Here is an 18,381-nt window from a genome sequence, read left to right on the forward strand (position 1 = left end):
TGTGAACGGTTTCCGCCGGGTAAAGGGAGAACGCGCTTTTGCTACTCCTACAGAGGCCTCTAGGGATAGAGTTGATTTTGTTATCTATCAGAATGATGTTTTCGCATACGTGAAGTGTAGGAATGTAAATAGAGCCATTTAAATACTTCTCGATTCGAGTTATAGGCAATCTGCGTGCCAACTGCGTTACAAGAAAATAGCCGGAATCGCTGGTTTAATTTTAAGTGATTTCTGATGTTTTTAGAATAAAGTGCAAACAGTGTGTACTGATAATAATGTGTATTGTATCGAATGGACTCATTCCGATATTATTTTGTTTTTATCTAATAAATAAATGAATCTCCGTGGTGTCGTACAAGAGGAAGTGTATAATTTTAGCTTACTGTCTAACAAGTAACACTATTTGATTTTATTTAATTCTCGTGTCTAATAAGTAAAACAGTACAAAAGAAAAAGCAGTGTAGAATCCTATTTAACTATCGTATAGTACAAAAGGAAGTGTATAATCTTAGTTAACAGTCGTGTCGTACAAAAGGAAGTGAATAATCTTAGTCAACAGTCGTGTCGTACAAAAGGAAGTGAATAATCTTAGTCAACAGTCGTGTCGTACAAAAGGAAGTGTATAATCTTAGTTAACAGTCGTGTCGTACAAAAGGAAGTGAATAATCTTAGTTAACAGTCGTGTCGTACAAAAGGAAGTGTATAATCTTAGTTAACAGTCGTGTCGTACAAAAGGAAGTGAATAATCTTTGTTAACAGTCGTGTCGTACAAAAGGAAGTGTAGAATCTTAGTTAACTATCTTGTCGTACAAAAGGAAGTGTATAATCTTAGTCAACTGTCGTGTCGTACAAAAGGAAGTGTATAATCTTCGTCAACTGTCGTGTCGTACAAAAGGAAGTGTATAATCTTAGTCAACTGTCGTGTCGTACAAAAGGAAGTGTATAATCTTAGTCAACTGTCGTATGGTACAAAAGGAAGTGTAAATTTTATTTAACAGTCGTATCGCACAAAAGGAAGTGTAGAATCTTAGTTAACAGTCGAGTCGTAGAAAAGGAAGTGTATAATCTTAGTTAACAGTCGAGTCGTAGAAAAGGAAGTGTATAATCTTAGTTAACAGTCGTGTGGTACAAAAGGAAGTGTATAATCTTAGTCAACTGTCGTGTCGTACAAAAGGAAGTGTATAATCTTAGTCAACTGTCGTGTTGTACAAAAGGAAGTGCAGAATCGTAGTTAACAGTCGTATGGTACAAAAGGAAGTGTAGAATCTTAGTCAACTGTCGTATGGTACAAAAGGAAGTGTAGAATCTTAGTTAACAGTCGTGTGGTACAAAAGGAAGTGTAGAATCTTAGTCAACTGTCGTGTGGTACAAAAGGAAGTGTAGAATCTTAGTCAACTGTCGTGTCGTACAAAAGGAAGTGAATAATCTTAGTCAACTGTCGTGTCGTAGAAAAGGAAGTGTATAATCTTAGTTAACAAGCGTGTGGTACAAAAGGAAGTGTATTATCTTAGTTAACTATCTTGTCGTACAAAAGGAATTGTAGAATCTTAGTCAACTGTCGTGTCGTACAAAAGGAAGTGTAGAATCTTAATCAACTGTCGTGTGGTACAAAAGGGAGTGCATAATCGTAGTTAACAGTCGTATGGTACAAAAGGAAGCGTATGATTTTAGATAACAGTCGTGTCGTTTAAGTGCGAGTATACAATTTTAGTTTACTGTGGTGCCGTAGAAAAGGAAGCGTACAATTTCAGTTTACTGACTTGTCGCACAAGTGGAAGTCAGTGTATATTCTTGTTTCACTGTCCTCTCATAAAAGTGTATGTGTGGATTTTTTAGTTTACTGTCGTCTCGTAAAAGTGTATGTGTGGATTTTTTAGTTTACTGTCGCGTCGTAAGTGTATTTTTGAATTTTTTAGTTTACTGCCGCGTGGTAAAAGTGTACGTGTGGATTTTTTAGTTTACTGTCGCGTGGTAAAAGTGGATGAGCGTATGGTTTGTTTGCTAATGTGTCATGCAACCTTGATCTTTACCTTTTCTATGTGAAAAAATTCAGGTTATGATGAAAGTACGAACTGATCTTTGTCTTTTCGCATTCGCGAGTTTTTTCTCAAAATTTTTACTTGATTGGCCTTTTATCGACAATAAAACGAAAAAACAAAATGCCATACACATGTATGTCCACAATCCTATAAGCAATTTCACTGTTACATAATTACCCCAAAGTTTACAGCTAACGTCACATGTAGCGAGGTTTTTTTGTTGGTTCTTTGGCAGACATCTTTATCACGGACACCTTTTCCCGTATCACATTCTAAATCAATCTGATATCAACACTCGGGCTGATATGGCGGACTGATATATAGGAATCTCTCTTGAAATGTATACATTATCGCATTTATTATATTCTTAGATAGTGACATACCAGAATATATATCAGCAGATTTTTTCCCATTCCTGAGAATCAAGCGAGATACAAGGCCCGGGTTCCTGCTGGGGTACCCATTGGATCCGTAGTGTTTCATTTACACCTCATCTTCAAAGAGATCGTTAAACTCCTTCACACTTTAGTGTTCTGTTCTTCATAATAGCCAAACGATGACCTTTTTTTTTTGCCTTTTGCTGTCACTTCATTGTGTTCACTTTTGATAACATATAAAAAATGAGATGTTTTATTAATGGATGGATAATTACTGGAGGTCGAAAAATCTGATAATCCTGCTCCGAATAACTTATGGTAGCCGTATCGAGAGTCATTTTTAACCTTCATACTGTACGTGTTCCACAATTAAGTAAAACTTCTATCCGTTGGTTATATACATAGTAACACAATTGACGAAGGAAGACAACTTTATGCTTCGTGCCCTGACCGGGCCTCGATCTCACGATCTACGGCACCCGATCGCCCAGCCAGAAATACCCGCAGCTTATACTGCTGCGCCACATCGGCGTTCCTAAAAAAAAGAACCTTTTTAATGGCGCAGTGATGGTCGGCCCGATATTCTGACTGTGATTGTGGAAGTCGTCTATTAGATGATAGATATATTGAATAAAAAAATGGTTCTTTTATCAGAAACATCTCTCAGGAGAAGATTTAGTGATAGTAATACATAAGTCACTCTTGTTGGTCCGTATGAAAGGGCTCGAGGGGTGGAAGGAAACCGGAGTTCCCAGAGAAAACCCACGTGGTCGGGCAGGTGACCCCACATATTTTCACGTCCGAAAGGAGAATCAAATCCGGCTGCCTAGGTAAAAGGCATTGACCCTGAATTGGCAGCTACCATTGTCAAACTCTTTGACTCACAAAAACCGTGCACGATCTGAGAATTACAATGGACATCCATGAACCATAACAACTGACTTATATATTTGCTAGCACTCTTTGTCACCATAGGAACTATTCCAACGAAACCACGATTGTTTGCCACGTTCGATGAATTTGTTACGCTACCACGAGAAAGTTTCACCTGTTCCGTGGAGTGTAGATGCGATTTTCCCTTGAACTCTGAGACTGAGAGGTCTCTAGTTCTACCCAACATTGGACATGATTTTGTTCATTGTATATACACGTTTTCAAATCCGCCGTATTGTTTTTATTAGAAACGCAGCTGTACAGTAAATATGTTAATTATTCTAGAAGGAATTTTAGCGATTGATTACATATCAATGGGCCAACACACAAAATTAAATTGAAATTTGATTGGCGGAATTGCTGGAATTTGACTCGACACATTTTTTTTTATTATCATTATTGAAATGAATTTCCCAGACAAACAGACATTGTTTTCGCTAGTGAAATATCAATTTTGATTGATGTTGATATAATTCCTAAGCATGGTTTTATTAGAAACAGTTTATTTTGAGAGAGAGATTCAGTACAGGAAGAACGCCTTATGACGCTACATAGCCGCATACAGATAACCAAGACGAGTAACTTATTGGTAATTTTACAGGCAACTGCTTCCATATTGTACCGTTCATATCGCCTTTCTTTTCTCGTTATATTAATGATGTAGTTGGTTAAAGGGTATATCCATCTACATTATTTTTTAAACCTGGCGTATACGCCTGTTGTCAGAAGGAACATAATGCTATTGGGAATTAACTTACATGTAGCATCGTCTGTACAAGCGTAACTGCAAGAAAAATCAAATTGCACGCGACTCTGTGTTTTCACAGTGAAATGAACATTGTTTCATGTTGTGGGCGAAGTATAAACAGGAATATTAGTATTGCAATGTATATCGACACAATGTTTTGTTAGTGCTCAGATAGGAGATCTTCATCATTGATGCATATCTAAACAAAAATAACTTGAGTTTCGGAACCATTTATTTCCCGCAGGGCGTTTAATATATGAAAATATGATATCCTGTTAACATTTTAGCAAAGAATGAAAATGAACCTTTCAAATTGTATAATAGTTAAGTGATATAGGGCTATATCATTGGATTAGCATTGATTCCCGGATAAATATTGAATAGGTTCGTCATGTAGGGAGATCGTAACAGTATCATGTTTTATGGACCTCACGCTACCAAAATATATGAATCATTGTATAATGAAAGCACATAGTTTGAATTTTAAAAATGTATACAGTGTTAAATGTATAAAATATAAATGCCCTAAACATATATATATATAGTAATTAAGGATCATAGTCATGAGAATGAATCATTGAACTTCTGGTATAAGTATGCCCCAAATGCGCTAGTTAAACAGTTGCTAATGTTAGATGACGAGTGACATGGCTTGGGACTGTCTCTGGTATGTCAGAGAGAACAACAGAGCTTTGCAGGTATCGATCTCACTAAACGTCAAGATATTGTCTCATCAAACGTATTTTTTCTTCATTTTTCAGTCTATTTATATTCCTTGGAGAATACGTAAGCTATCCCATTATTAACTTTTGTTTAAGCCATGAATATCCAGACTTCCAATTGATGTACCAGCTTCCCCTAGCATTACTGTCAGACCAAAATAGAAAGATTTTATTTACTCTGGGCTGTATTATTGGTACAACTTTTTGTATTTTTTACTTAAAATCCTCTCTCCGCAAACGATTTTACAATCATCGGTTATCCAACAGACAACACAAACGTTAACCAATAAAAATAACTTGAAGATGAACATGTAGCTTTAAAATAATCTAGTGTGGAACATATGGACTCCCTAACAACTCCCTAACAACTCCCTAACAGCAGAACACCAAAGTGACGTGAAGCATTGAGAACAGTCGAGTACTAAAGTAAGAAATAACCATAGTTGTTGGAGTTTAGTAGGTATATGATTTTTTTAAACCTAGATTTAATGGAGGAATATTTTTTAATACTTAGTACACAAAAATTGTAGCAATCTGCTTTGTTCTGTCATTCATTCTTCAAATTGTACATTACATTTATATCTAGAGATTATTTAATATTGTCCATAGTTATTACATAGTTAAGTGGTTATTACACGTGTAGTTATTACATATGTAGTTATTACACGTGTAGTTATTACAAATGTAGTTATTACACGTGTAGTTATAACATATGTAGTTAATTCATATGTAGTTATTACACGTGTAGTTATTACATATGTAGTTATTACACGTGTAGTTATTACATATGTAGTTATTACACGTGTAGTTATTACACGTGTAGTTATTACATATGTAGTTATTACACGTGTAGTTATTACATATGTAGTTATTACACGTGTAGTTAATTCATATGTAGTTATTACATACATGTATGTAGTTATTACACGTGTAGTTATAACATATGTAGTTATTACACGTGTAGTTATTACATATGTAGTTATTACACGTGTAGTTAATGCATATATAGTTATTACATACATGTATGTAGTTATTACACGTGTAGTTATTACACCAGTGAAAAATATCACTTTAATAGAATAAATAATTGTAGTTAATACATGTGTAGTTAGTATATGTGTAGTTATTACATTATACAATTATTGACTTTTGGTGAGGTGTACACGAGACTTTACGAACCTGGTCAAGAGTTTCTACATCGTGGCCGAAAGCTTAAAAACAATATTTTTACTTCTACAAATTAAAATCTTAGTGCCTTTACCATCTAATCATTATACATTGTATGGTGAATAGACAAAACAGAAGTATATTTTGTGTCATACCGGTCTTTGGTAGTATGGTATAGATGTATCTGTCACGTAACCAACTGTGTGTTTCCTGTTATTACCTGTGCTGCTTGCCCTCTGACACAAACATTTGATGTTTAGAATAGCGCTTTGTTGAAATCTGAAGGCAGCGAAACGATAGAAGCTTTGACTGACAACTGAGTCTGTAAGTAACGGTCACTAAACTTACCAGCCGTTACTCCTCACCTGTTATCTAATAGCGGACATATAGTGTGAGGTGCTGGGTCTATAGCTCAGGAATGTACAAAGGTAACTACCCTCATTATTACTAAAGAGAAATACTCGTCACACAGTTTTTAAATTCTTTGAAAGTGCAGAGGCATGAAGCCGTTTTCCATATCTCCGCGCGAGTCAGCATCCCATGAAGTTTGTGAGATGGGCGGCAATACAGCAACTGTCCATTATTTAAGGATTGATTGTCAATTTTGTTGCTTGCATGGACTGATGAAGGGAAGTGAACCTCGTGCAAATGGTACATGAACTGCTTCGCAGTTCATGTACCATTTGCACGAGGTTCACTTCCCTTCATTAGTCCATGCAAGCAACAAAATTGACAATCAATCCTTATATTTACGTTAACCAAATTTAAAACTTCGCCACCAGATTGCAAAATTCGGTCGCAACAGTGTGACGTAAGTGCGTCACTTTGTAACATTGTTATACTTATCGTACATGTGTGCACAGTAGTAGAACAGCAGACAGTCAAAGTTCTATTCTCGTCGCCACGGCAACACGAAATATAGTGCCATACACGTTTTGATTATTACGATGTTGATACACATAGATACGATATTTTCAAGGTAAAATATTCATTTATAACAAATATTTATGATATTGTATAATAAAAACATAGCAATACCCATATCAATACGAATTTAAAGTGCAGTGTTGACAGTATAGTATGTGTGTGATTTGGTCACTTGAGACACAGGGACTCGGTTAAAAAAATGATGTGATGCAGTCTTATAGCCGGGATATTCAGAGCTCGAGAAAAGGTGTGGATTTTAGTCGCAGGTTAGCTGGTGATGTACATGGTGTTCTTGAAATATACGATTTCATTGTCGCACTGGCGTTTTGGGATGTAAATTATGATAATAGTAAGTAGGCCTAAAGAAACATTGATTTGAAAATTGGCGGTATTCGACGGCCGGAAACTTGTGTCCTCCATATGTTTAGATTGAGTCAAATTACGACAATAATGTGTCCCTGTTTTCGATATAGCATACTTCTGCTACCAGTCTGTTTTGTGTTGTTAAACAGTGTTTAAATGAGGTTTATTTTCTGTGACCACTGAAAAGGTATTAAGCATGGCATTCGAGATACAGCTAACGTTAGACCTACTGCGCTACGTAGGTCATGAGCTCGATGCTATCGAGAGTGTCAGTGCACAGGTCCTAGCCTCGTCTGTCAATACACCCAATATATAATCAAGGTCAATAACTCGATCGGCATAGATAACCCACCTAATTTCAGGAAAATTGTAATTGTAGACAAACCATCGAAGATGTGCCGCTGGTAATGGTCTCAATCGACAGACAAATGTCCCCCCTTTAATTTGGTATATAATTCACTATATATATAGTCATAGAACTATCACTAGACGTCACAAAACATCGAAAATTAGTCAGATTTTATTTAGTCGGACACTCATCTGTCCAGCGAATAACACGAAATGTCTCTAGAGAGTAGCTTCAACAGTACCGCATGTCAGCACTCCAGTCTCTAAACGATGAAACTTAGGCAGGAAACAAACTTACTTGCACATGTGTTCCTATCTAAAAATTACCCTGTTGCTCGCCTCTGGCTTTTGTTGATAACGCATCGCTGATTTTATGCCTGAAGCCGCCATGTTTTCCGCTGTGTGAGAAGTTGTTATCTCAACGCTGATTGGTTCGTTATTTTCAGGTAATTCGACCTTCACATTCGCTAATTCTCTCGAAACTCTCGGGGTTTTTCATATCACAATCGCTAAACGGAAATCGTATCCGAACAATGTAATTGGCGGACTTTTCGAATGGTGTTATTTAGCGGAATTTTTTTAGCAGACGAACTTTAAGGATGGCAGTTGTCACTTGGTAATTCTTAATTATTTATGGAAACCATTATATCATAGGCATGAGACAGTTAAGAATTTTCAGATATTAATCATGAGTTAAAAATTATATTACAGACAAAAAATATATGACTATATGTCTTTGATTGATTACATATAGATGCATCATTACTATGTTACTTAATAGCAAACTTAATTAAAGGGCCGATGGGAATTGTTTAGACCTATGACAGGCCATAGCTATCATAGTGATTTTTTATGTATATTTTAAATTTTTAGTAATTAACTGGTGTTATTTATTTGATAATAGCACAGCATGTTTTATGGTTCAGCAGTTTAATTTTATCTGAACTTAAAATTGAAAACAAGATCTGTCGGAGGACCGCATCTTTTAGTTAGACTCATGAACATGAGGAGATAGTCTATTCCCTCATGGGGACCATAATACCAAATATAAACACAACTAGAAAATAGTCTGCAAGATATGTAAGCCGCAATGTGAAAACAAGTCATGTGACAACCATTGTTGAACATGTACAGATCATGTGACTTATGAAGATTGTCCAGCTGCTTTATGTGACACACCATAAGCTTGATCAACATATATACAGTACTAGTTATGAGACATCCATTGATCAACAGCTTACACCAAAACTGTAACATTTGAAACAATATATATAATATTATTGCAATGAGAAATAAAACCCATCCAATGATAAAATTCAACAAGAGCAGGAGGTACATTATGAAACTGTAAATACCAGCAGCAATACAGAACAAATAATAAAATGGAAAAAAAATTAAAGATTGATTGAATGTTCAATATGAAAATATACATAGTGTTAGTGTAAATCAGATATATTACATACCATTTAAGAAGTATGACACTAGCTACACCATATTGCATCTCTAGATCTATTAAACACAAGAAGTGAGTGTACATGCATGTGAAACTATCTACTTACAATGAGGAAGTATACCACAGCTCTTTCATTACACACTGAAGAAATGTGGCACTGTTCCTCCATTACACACATTATAAGTGTGGCACTGTCCCTCCATTACACACACTGAAGAAGTGTGGCACTGTTCCTCCATTACACACATTATAAGTGTGGCACTGTTCCTCCATTACACACATTATAAGTGTGGCACTGTCCCTCCATTACACACACTGAAGAAGTGTGGCACTGTTCCTCCATTACACACATTATAAGTGTGGCACTGTTCCTCCATTACACACATTATAAGTGTGGCACTGTCCCTCCATTACACACACTGAAGAAGTGTGGCACTGTTCCTCCATTACACACACTGAAGAAGCGTGGCACTGTTCCTCCATTACACACACTAGAAGTGTGGCACTGTTCCTCCATTACACACACTGAAGAAGTGTGGCACTGTTCCTCCATTACACACATTATAAGTGTGGCACTGTTCCTCCATTACACACATTATAAGTGTGGCACTGTCCCTCCATTACACACACTGAAGAAGTGTGGCACTGTTCCTCCATTACACACACTAGAAGTGTGGCACTGTTCCTCCATTACACACACTAGAAGTATGACACTGTTCATTTATTACACACACTGAGAAAGTGTGACACTATATATATATATATATATATCACACACAATTTGGAATCCAGAAAAATATGTTTGATTTGTTATGAAATAATGGTAGTTTTAACATTTCTAAATCTAATTTATTGACAGTCATTACAGAAAAACCTTACTCCTTCTTGTCTTGCATTGTCCCACTTTTTTTTTTGAACGAAGCCCTGCACAGTTCCTGTGTAGCCATTTAGAGCAGCTTTCACAGTATATCCAATACAATACACTACCAACTTTATTGCAAACTTTGCAGACTTCCTCTTCTTCAGGATCTTTTTGAAGCATTGCTTCATCCTCTTCAGTCGAGGTACCTTTAGGTTCTTTCTGAGTGTCCTCAAAAGAATCTGCTGCAGAACTTGGTCCTGGTTGAGGTTCTGAAAGAGTAGTTGTCTCTGCCATCTTGGATTCTGTGTCATGGTGAATGACGTTTGGATTTGGCATGGTATTACTGGCGAGTATCCTTGCTTTCAAGTCCTGCATTAATTTTGCTTTTGTATAAACCCTTGATACCTTCAGAGAGTATGCCTTGCATAATGTTTGGAGGTTGGTCTTGGTAAATGACTTCAAAACATCTTTCTGTTGGAGAAGTAAACCTTTCAGTAAATTGTGTGACATATCTTTACCTATGGAGTTATCTTTACTGATACTATCAAAGCTGACTGTTCCCTGAATATCACTTTGTTTTGATTTCTTGATCAAAATTTGCTTTCTGTGAGCTAATGTTTTCTCCACTGAAAATGCTTGAAGCAGGTCTTTCCTAAATTGATTAAGCATCACCATGACAAACTTCTCAACAATATCCTTGTAAATACACTCGGTCACAGAGACTTCCAATGTGAGTTTATTGAGAATGTCTTCAACGACTGATGAACCCACATCACATGTATTTTCATACAAAGAAAAACTTTTCATAGGCACTGTCTTGACAACTTTCAGAAACTGTTCGTAAAGTTGAATATTCCCCATGATTACATTAAAACATTGACTGTGGAGATGTTGACCGTGTTGATGGAGATGTTGATCAGTCAGGTTTGTAAGACAATGTTCACACAGCTTCATGAAAAATAAGAATAGTTCATCTCTGATCTGAGTTAACCCCCTGCTTACATTTTGTTTCCTGATGACATCAACCAATGTTTCAGGAAGAGCAGAATGTTTTTCCAACACAACCTCATTCTCCCTTAAAGCATCCAGTATGTTGATTGCCATTGTTGATTCCTCATACTGTTGCTGGTCTTCAATGCTGACTTTGGTTGCTCTTGTCTTTTGAAGCTGCAGATTGCGATATCTGACCTTACTGATACAATACCCACCAACATAACGGATCCTCGCTTTTGATGCACTGGTCACAAACCTCTGGTAAGTGGATTTCTTGGTTGTCTGGAAGAGGTCAACCTTCTCCTGAAGCAAGAACTTCCTTACCTCCACTGCCAACTTGTAGCAGATGTGGGCTTGGGCATCAGAATATATGGGCAGGTCTTGAAACAGTATCATGGTAGTCAAGAGGTATTCCTGGCTTGTTTGATGCCGATTGCATTTTTCATAAAAATGACAAAGAGCCTCAGACTTTACTGGACCAGAAGCAGTGACGTTGAGGTCTTCCATAAATGCAGACAAAACTAAGAATTGTTTTTTGCAGAAGTCTGCAACCCTCTCAACATGAAACTTCAGCAAATGGTCAATCAATTCATTTGATTCCGTTTGTATAGCTGTGGCTTCATGCTTTGATCGCATTGTTTGAAGGAGAGCCCCTGGGTCAAATGAAGCCGGCAAAGTATACTCAGATAGTTCATCAGTTGAGAATACACTGTCAGATACAATGATTTTGTTGAAGTCATCATCAAAAGTATCTTCATCTTCCTCTTCTGTTTCTGCTTCACCTTCACATCCGAGATTCCCATCAACAATGAAATCGTCGTCGTCATCTGGCCCAAATATGGTCTGCCAATCCATGGACACCTGTCTGAAAAATTAAAAAGAATAAAAATTGGTGATAATTATTATAAATTTTACAGTAAATGTCTGACTCCCCAAGGTCTACCAGCTGAACATTTTCCATTAAAATCTCTTAACAAAAATGCATTAAATCCTTGTTTATGGATAATGTATGATGAAAGAAATGACCTTGCACCATTTTGAAGGTTACAGGGGTATATATGTTTAAAAAAAATAACATTTCTATATATAAACCAAAAGTTATGTTTAAGTTCATACAAACTTTTATCATTTCTTTATTCAACTTCAATATCAACAAACTTTATTAACACAGAAAGAAAGTCAATAGGATAGCCTATCTAAGTCTTCTCCTTAGTAACAACAGGTGGTAAGAAATACAGACAAATATAATGTATATGTACACATTGATATGACAAATTAACTTACATATATATATATACAATTGAAATCAAATATATCGGGGATAGATAACACATTATATACAGTCTCGAATATGTCATGACGTTTATTTGTGTGTATATATATTTGTGTGAAGGAGTTAAGGTGTGTATGATATAAATATAAAGTAAACATAAAAAGACCAACAGTACAAATGTGTTTACAGTTTGTAGGTTATTATTAAAGGCTTATTAACTAAATTGCTCATCTTTCTATTTTCAGGATGTTTTCAAGATTGATAGAAGAAGGCACTGTATCGGCAAATGTTTTGTTTGAGACATATCGCTTGGAAATAACGGATCTTGGCTATAAAGAAACTGATGTTACATCTCCACAACTGTTTTCTCAATATGTTACACAGTTGTACCCCAATGTTAAGAAAACAAGACAACATATTGGATCTTTGAAACAAACTATTTATATTGGACTATCATTATCTACCAACTCTTTCCAAAGGGATAGAAAAATAACACCAGAAGAACTAGTAACTAACCTACCACTTGGTTTTATATTGACTAAAAAAACAGAACAAAAAATTCAATGGTCATATCCAACACCTCACATTTCAAATGGAAACACTGTCTATAAAGATATAACTTTCAATAAAGACGGAAGCTGGCAGATGGTCATTGGGACGAAAGACATTGATTTGAAAAGCATTGGAATAGATAATAGTTTCATTGGTGATTTAGATTTGGTCTGTAAACAGGTGACTTCAATTAGACTGTGTGAAGGAATCGCTATTGACAAAAATATAGTATGTAGTCGTTTCCACATCCTTGATGCATGGCAAGACAGTGATGGCAAATGCGAGAAACATTTAAGATCAATTAACTGTGTCAAAGTAATTGGATTCATTCACAGATCTCAAGTGTGTAGAGTATGCCAAAAAATGACATTTGGGTCACAAACAGAGAATACCACACAAGAAAATTCAAGTCCTCAACTTACTCTTACTCTTAGGGAGCAATTTCAAAAGTTAATTCCAAATGCACCAGAAAACATGCTTGAACTTTTAATAAGTCAAGCCAATAACTGTGGAAAGGATGCCCGTGGTAGAAGATGGAGTCAAGTATTGATTTCAATTTGCCTTCAACTCTTCACAAGAAGTCCAAGTGGATACTGTATGTTAAGAAACAGTGGCATATTAATGCTTCCATCACCTTCCCTACTGATTTTGTATAAAAACAATGTGAAGCATGAAGTAGGGTTCAAAGAGGAGATATTTCATTGGATGTATAGTGAGGCAAAGCGGCTAAATATTTCTTCCGCTGGTATGATTGGTGGTGTTATACTAGACGAGATGGCTATACAGAGTGACATTCAGATAACCAAGAATGGTGACGTCGTGGAACTCCTTGGATTTACTGACCTAGGTCAAGAAGGAAACATGTGTGAGGTCCTCAAATCAGGCAAGAAAGAAAAGACATTAGGAACTCATGTACTTCAGCTGATTTTTCTGGGTGTAACAGGATTTCGCTTCCCTTTTGCACATTTTTTATCAACGACAGTACAAGCAGCACAGCTTCATGTTTTATTTTGGGATGCTGTGGATTGGCTAGGAATGTATGGGTTCCAAGTTGCCTATACTTGCATGGATGGAGCACCATGCAACAGATCCTTCATGCATATAAACTTGCAGCATCGCCTGGTTGAGGAATCTGTATGTGTTCCTAGTCCATGTAGATTCAATACATCGGTTATTTTTATGATGGATTTCTCTCATTCTATCAAGGAAATCAGAAATAATATCATGAAAAGTGGAGTTTCAAAGGAGTCAACAAGATTATTGACACTTCAAGATGGTACCCAAATTCAATGGCAGATGTGGATAGAGTGCTACAGATGGGACCAACAAAATGGCCTCTCTCTCCACAGAAGTCTAACAAATGAACACATCTTTCCAAGTTCACAAATGAAAATGAGAAACCACCTCGCTGAAGAAGTGCTGAACAATGAAATGCTTCATCTCTTTCTTCAGTACCAAGCATCTCTTGGCAAGAAAGGAGAAGTGTTGAACGGGGCTATTCAGCTTATTCGACAAACGTCTAAGCTGATAAGTATATTTCGGGATAGAAGACCAATTCAAACCAACGATGATGAGAGACTTAAAGTACTGCAAGAAGCTCTAAGCTGGTTTATTGACTGGAAATCTACAATAACATCAGATTCGTCATTGTCAAAACAGGTCAAGGCACATATGCTAATGTCTTCACAATGTATAGAAGATTTGCAGGCATGTGTAATTGGATTTGTAGAACTTTGTTCTAAGCTTACATCAGGCAGTGACTCAATATCTATAACACCATGTTTAGTCAATTCAGATGCTATAGAAAATGAGTTTAATCAGCAGAGATCAACATTCAATGGTGCAAACACAAACCCAAATGCCCTTCAATACCGAAGAACACTGAATAATATCATACTTGGTCAAAATATTGTATCTACGAAAGCAAATGCTGGCAAAAACAATGCTGCTTTATCATACGCGTTCCAAAATCCAAATCCCTTGAAGACCCAAAAAAGGAAAATCCAGGACAAGCCAGCTGATTCACAGAAAATTAAAATCATCAGAATGTAATTATATTGATGTGTGAATGGTGTATATTTGACGATTTTGTATCATCAGATGTGCAGTGCAACACTAACGTGAAATAATTTTTTTTAATAATTTTTCTGAAGTCCTGTTAACAGCCATGGTCATTTCAGTACTCGCCTGGTTTGGAGATGCAGGAATGCCAGAGTACCCAGAGAAAAACCACTGAACATTGAACATTGAACCAAGTATGTGTTGAACTCACAACCCAAAGATGTATGGCTAGTGATAAAGTGTCGGGATATTTCAATGGACCACAAAGGCCCAAAAATAATGTGAAATTAATATGGTAGTGTGTATCAGTGACAGTGTAATGGATGTAAATATAATATCTATGGCAATTTGAATACCTGATAGCATTACAGCAGTATAGACTGTCATCAAGTTCTCGAGACGGTGTGTCAATGAAGGTCTGGACGATATCTGGCTGCTGAATACAAACACTCGGATTGAAATTCAGGATACGAAGCCCAGCCGCACTCCTAACTCTTCCCATGGCAACGCCTAGCTGACCAGCTTTAAATATGTTGCGACAGTCAACTTCTACTCTGAAATAAGAATTTTTATAAAGTGTGTAAAGTTTAACTGACTATTATATCATATTCAATGATGTTTACATTGTACTTATAAAAAGCACTTTATAGCAGGTGCATGTAGTCCAAAACATTATAATACAGACATTTTTCTACGCAATGTTTAGCAACATTATCTTGGAAAAATATCAATTTAATCCAACATAAATCAACTAATAGTTACAAATATATTTACTTAACATATATATGCATGACACCATGAGACAAGTCAAATGAAATTAATCAAATTATTCTATTTCATTCAAGTGAGTACTTAAAGAAAACTACAAGATGTATGATGTAAAAATAAAAAAAATTAGTTACAGAAAAAAAAAGATTAGCATTGTTATGTAATACATGCCTACATATGTTTATTTATATGTATATATATGTAAGCAATAAGTATACATGTGTGAATGAATATGAGCCTTTGTGAATGTTGTGAATGAATATGAGCCTTTGTGAATGTATGTATGTTTGTTTGTATGTATGTAATATTTTCTCCTTATATCTGATTGAACTCTCTTTATTATTACTTCGAAATCCTTTTCTTTATCTTCTTCTTTATCCTTTCTACGTTTTATTCTAATAAAAAACTTCTCCTAATATAGATCAATTACATCCTTCTGCATTTAATCTTTCTTGTGTATTGCAATACTATATAATACATATCTTTCTATTTCTCATTGTTTCTTCTCTTTTACAACAATCAGATAACCAGATTTCTTGGAAAGGACCACTATAGGCTTAGCCTGTTGTCTAATCCATTTATTTATATAACTTTATTTAAATGTATAAACACTAATTACTTGATATAAAATATTTTGAAATGAAATGAGATCACTTTTTTTTCCTTTTCTTTAGAACATATAATACCTATCCAGAGTCATTCCTTGGGCCTTGTGGATACTCAGGGCAAAGGCAAGCTTCAATGGGTACTGCATCCTTTCTGCCACATTCTTTCCAATGACAGGACTAAATACTAAATGAACATAAATACATGCAATGTATGTGTAATCAATATCATTATAATGTATGTACATTGTAATCATTATAAGTACTGTGAACTGTGTCATCAATACATTTGGGCTTTCAGTAATATTTGTTTCCCAAACTAGATTCATTCATTCTATCATCAAATTAAAACCCATGTATACAAGTGTTTTAGTACATATGAATAACTGTTATCAAGATCATATGAATTTCATTTGACATCTCAACTGTAAGCATCTTATATTTACCTGTGAACTTAATTTGTGTTATCCTATGTACACCTAATGATCCGAAGTCCACTACAGGTCCATCTTTCCCCAGTGAAACAATATATCCCTGCAATCCATTGTAAAGAACTTTGGAAAAATTGCGAAGGAGCACAACTGGACAACCTTCCTTCAACCAAAGTTTTTGTGGAGCCAGTATCTTTGAGAGATATTTTTTATCCCCAGTATCAACTGCAGAGTACTCAATCAACTCTCCCCTCCAGTTCAAAATACGCCTTCTGTTATAGTCATCCACAAGGTTATTAGTAGCAAACAACTTAACAGAAGGAGGCCCTGTTGGTAATGGCCTCTCCATAGAGTTAATAAGGGTTAATGATTCTTCTGTCAGTTCAACCCCTTCACTGACCTCTTGGATGGCTTTAATAAGGGTCTGGTCTTGTTGCCTGATTATGTCACATAATATAACACGATGAGGAACAGCAGTTTGAAATAGTTCTGACTGAAAGCAGAAGTTACCTTCATCATTGTATTGTACATTAGGAACAGGTGGGAGTTGTCTGAAATCGCCACAGAGTATAAGTTGTATACCACCAAAGATAACATCTGGATTTTTCAGACTGCATACTTCCTCCAGTTGCTGAAAAAGCTTATCTGAAAGCATGCTTATTTCATCTATTATTAGTGTGTCAGCCTTCATCAATCGTTCTAAAGTGTCTCTGTGTTTGGGGGTTTCCTTGATCAATGTAGCAATTTCTTTGGATGAATATCGACCGTCATCTATGCCAGCCCATCTGTGAATTGTCATCGCATTGCTAAAATTTGCACAAGCTATCCCTGTTGTACACGTGATATGAACACTTTTGTCTGCTTTACGGAGTCCGTTTTCTATTTCTGAAATCAGAAAGGACTTGCCAGTTCCCGCTGATCCACCTATGTATAAATTGTGGACTGCGATGGCAATATCATAGGCTTCCTTCTGTTTTAAATTCATTTTTGAGAACAGTGTGCATGTCACAGTACAAATCTATATACATTGTATTTAGATCACGGACAGTAGATGCACCGTGCTACTAAAAGGTGTTTTTACGATGCATCTTACCTTTTCCACTGTAAGGATGCTAACATTTTGTACTTTAAATATACAAAGTCATGATTTATGACAAATTATTTCGTATCTGAAGTTGATAAACCTGTAGAGTGATGGGAAATACAAATCGCACATGCTGCTCTGCTTCTGCTTGTTTGTTGTTATAATTCGGATACGATTTCCGTTTAGCGATTGTGATATGAAAAACCCCGAGAGTTTCGAGAGAATTAGCGAATGTGAAGGTCGAATTACCTGAAAATAACGAACCAATCAGCGTTGAGATAACAACTTCTCACACAGCGGAAAACATGGCGGCTTCAGGCATAAAATCAGCGATGCGTTATCAACAAAAGCCAGAGGCGAGCAACAGGGTAATTTTTAGATAGGAACACATGTGCAAGTAAGTTTGTTTCCTGCCTAAGTTTCATCGTTTAGAGACTGGAGTGCTGACATGCGGTACTGTTGAAGCTACTCTCTAGAGACATTTCGTGTTATTCGCTGGACAGATGAGTGTCCGACTAAATAAAATCTGACTAATTTTCGATGTTTTGTGACGTCTAGTGATAGTTCTATGACTATATATATAGTGAATTATATACCAAATTAAAGGGGGGACATTTGTCTGTCGATTGAGACCATTACCAGCGGCACATCTTCGATGGTTTGTCTACAATTACA

The 18,381-nt window shown here is 36.1% G+C and overlaps 1 protein-coding gene across 1 annotated transcript; it reads right to left on the reverse strand.

Annotated features, from left to right (window-relative positions):
* Positions 1–9,462: 9,462 nt before the first annotated feature.
* On the reverse strand, positions 9,463–17,724 carry LOC117337925. Its single transcript, XM_033899109.1, has 5 exons — positions 16,638–17,724; positions 16,273–16,510; positions 15,175–15,372; positions 10,081–11,797; positions 9,463–9,618 (listed from the first exon to the last, which is right to left on the reverse strand). Exons 1-5 carry the CDS (start codon positions 17,605–17,607, stop codon positions 9,463–9,465), a joined length of 3,279 nt encoding a protein of 1,092 aa, XP_033755000.1. The 5' UTR covers positions 17,608–17,724.
* Between the last annotated feature and the right edge of the window lie 657 nt (positions 17,725–18,381).

This window comes from Pecten maximus, chromosome 1, assembly GCF_902652985.1.
Source record: "Pecten maximus chromosome 1, xPecMax1.1, whole genome shotgun sequence".
NCBI classification, from domain to species: Eukaryota; Metazoa; Mollusca; class Bivalvia; order Pectinida; family Pectinidae; genus Pecten; species Pecten maximus.

What these genes read in the sequence shown, in the direction of transcription:
- LOC117337925 (XM_033899109.1), bottom strand. Translation starts at nt 17,607, where the DNA reads ATGAATTTAAAACAGAAGGAAGCCTATGATATTGCCATCGCAGTCCAC. An exon ending in CAAGGAATGACTCTGGATAG is followed by an intron (nt 15,373 to 16,272) that starts GTATTATATGTT and finishes TTCTTATTTCAG; the next exon opens with AGTAGAAGTTGACTGTCGCA. An exon ending in TACTGCTGTAATGCTATCAG is followed by an intron (nt 11,798 to 15,174) that starts GTATTCAAATTG and finishes TTAATTTTTCAG; the next exon opens with ACAGGTGTCCATGGATTGGC.